General features: G+C 44.9%; 1 protein-coding gene across 1 annotated transcript in view; it reads left to right on the forward strand.

Annotated features, from left to right (window-relative positions):
• Positions 1-2,500, forward strand: part of LOC308360747 (ski oncogene-like) — a 98,022-nt gene that overhangs the window by 93,136 nt on the left and 2,386 nt on the right. Inside the window, exon 7 of the mRNA XM_080832858.1 lies at positions 1-2,500. This exon is cut by the window's left edge and continues 154 nt beyond it; it is cut by the window's right edge and continues 2,386 nt beyond it. Within this exon, the coding sequence (XP_080688984.1) occupies positions 1-62 (62 nt within the window). The 3' untranslated portion in view covers positions 63-2,500.

Consider the following 2,500-nt stretch of genomic DNA (forward strand, 5'->3'; position numbering starts at 1 on the left):
TCAGCGCCACCCCCATAACCACCGCCACCACCACCGCCGCTGGCAAGGACTCCAGCATCTAAACACACACACACCACACCACACACACCACACACACTCTCACTCACAGACACACACAGACACGTGCCCATCCCCCCCCAGCCTCACACACACACACACACACACACACATCCACACCCACTCTCACACACCTACACGTACACACACATTTTCCCCCTTCGGAGGTCTCCTAAGGAGCCGAGAGGTTTAAAATGCAACACGAACAATAAAAAAAGGACGGTTTCCCAGTGGGGCAGAGGGAAGCTCATCTTCTGCAGCGAACTCCTTTCCACAGCGCTGAGAACAAAAGAGATAAAGAGAGAGAGACTTTGAGGACGGTGGACAGGTCTCAGAACTGTGCGGAACCTGCAGAACTGTGCTGCGGTTTTGGAGAACGGGGACACTGAGAGCGCTCGAAATGGACACGGACTTTGTGTGTGCCGCTGAATTGGAGAAACGTGAGAACAGCGAGGACCTCGTTTGCATTCGAAAGAAGTTCCCTCGAAGCAGAGCCTGGTTTCTGCAGAGTAGGGGGCGGGGCCCAGAGGAAGCCACGCCCACCATGCAGTGTTATTCATTTTCTCTCTTCCCTCTCCTTAAAAAAAATCTGATGACTGTGCTGCAAGCTATTTAAAAAGTCTGCAGAGCACGTGGGAGTGTTCATATGTGTGTGTGTGTGTGTGTGTGTGTGTGTAGCTAAAGAAACGAAACAAGTCTTGTCTGAGCTTCAGAATCAACCCAACTGCGGCCAGAGAGAACGAAATTTCAAAATAGTTTAAGAAACACGAGAGAACTGCAAGGTTTACAGTGTTTGTATGTGTGGCTGTGTGTCTGTGTGTGTGCGTGTGTGTGTGTGTGTGTGTGTGTGTGTGTGTGTGTGTGTGTGTGTGTGTGTGTGACTCAGGGGCTTGGTGAGGTGCTGCTCTCTCCCTGAAAGAACATCAAAAACGTTCTGTGTTTCGTCATGAATGGCGAACCAAGTTTCTCCAATCTTTACGCAGGAATGCACACAAACACAGACACCCACACACACACACACACACACACATACATGCATGCAAACACACACACACATGCAATCACACAATGCAGTCATTATGCGTCGGTGTGTATTTCGGGTCAAACCCCATGGGCGTATCTTCTAAAGATGTGATGATGAATATTTGTGTGCTTGTGGCACAAACACACACACACACACACACAAACACACACACACAAACACACACGTAAGCTCTGCTTTACTCCTCAGAGCAGTCTGTGTGTTTTCTTTTCACTGGAGAGCTGGCATGACTTTGCTCTTTTCAAAAATCTTAACCAGCAATTTCATCAAACTAATGATTTTTTAGGAGTGGATGTGACTCCTTTTACAACACACACACACACACACACACACACACACACACACACACACACACACCCACACATACACATACACACCCACTCAAACACACACACACACACACACACACACACACACACACACATACACACTTACACACACACACACAAATGTTCTTTTTACGTAAATTATGATATGTAAATATAAATTGTTCTTTTTTTTTACTCTACCAGAATGAATCGCACTTTGTCATAACAAAAAAAAAAAAAAAAAAAAAAAAGTTTGAAAGCATTTTATTCCTGCTCCTCATCCCAATCCTGCAGAGGTCTTTTCCCAAGTCTCCGCTGAAAGAGGCGTTTTATCGGTAATGATATGCAGCACAGTTTAATGCAATGTAATCTTATGGTCACGGCTAGAAGGTGTACATACGAGCCTGCCATGTACGTGCTTGCTTGCTCCCGCTAGGTGGCGCCACATTGCTTGGCTGTTTCTTCAATCCAGTAGAATTTGTTTGCAGTTATTGTTATTATCTTCATTATAAATATTACTATCATTGCCCTTAAACGCAATAATCATACGTTTTGAATCAATTTGAAATAGTTTTCTTTTTTTTCTTTTCTGGAAACAGTGGGGGATTGGTGGTTGTCAGAATCAATGTACAGTGTGAGAGGTGGAACAAAAAGAGGTTTTGGGCGTGGGTGAATCCGATCCAGTGGAAAGGAAGGCTAGTATGTTGTAGTAATGCTAGTCCTGTTCAAGTGGTGCTAGCCCTGTTCTCAGAATGCTAGTTCTGTTCTAGAAGTGCTAATCCTATTCTAGTAATTCTCACTGGAACAATGCTAGTCCTGTTACAACACTGCTAGTCCTGTTCTAGTAACGCTAGTCCCACTGGAACAGTGCTAATCTTGTTCTAGTTACGCTAGTCCCACTGGAACAGTGTTAATCTTGTTCTAGTAACGCTAGTCCCACTGGAACAGTGCTAATCTTGTTCTAGTAACGCTAGTCCCACTGGAACAGTGCTAATCTTGTTCTAGTAATGCTAGTCCCACTGGAACAGTGCTAATCTTGTTCTAGTAAAGCTAGTTTTACTGGAGTAATGCTAGTCGTGTTCTAGCTGAGCTA

The sequence above is a fragment of the Sprattus sprattus genome, assembly GCF_963457725.1.
Source record: "Sprattus sprattus genome assembly, chromosome: 2".
In the NCBI taxonomy this organism is placed as follows: domain Eukaryota; kingdom Metazoa; phylum Chordata; class Actinopteri; order Clupeiformes; family Clupeidae; genus Sprattus; species Sprattus sprattus.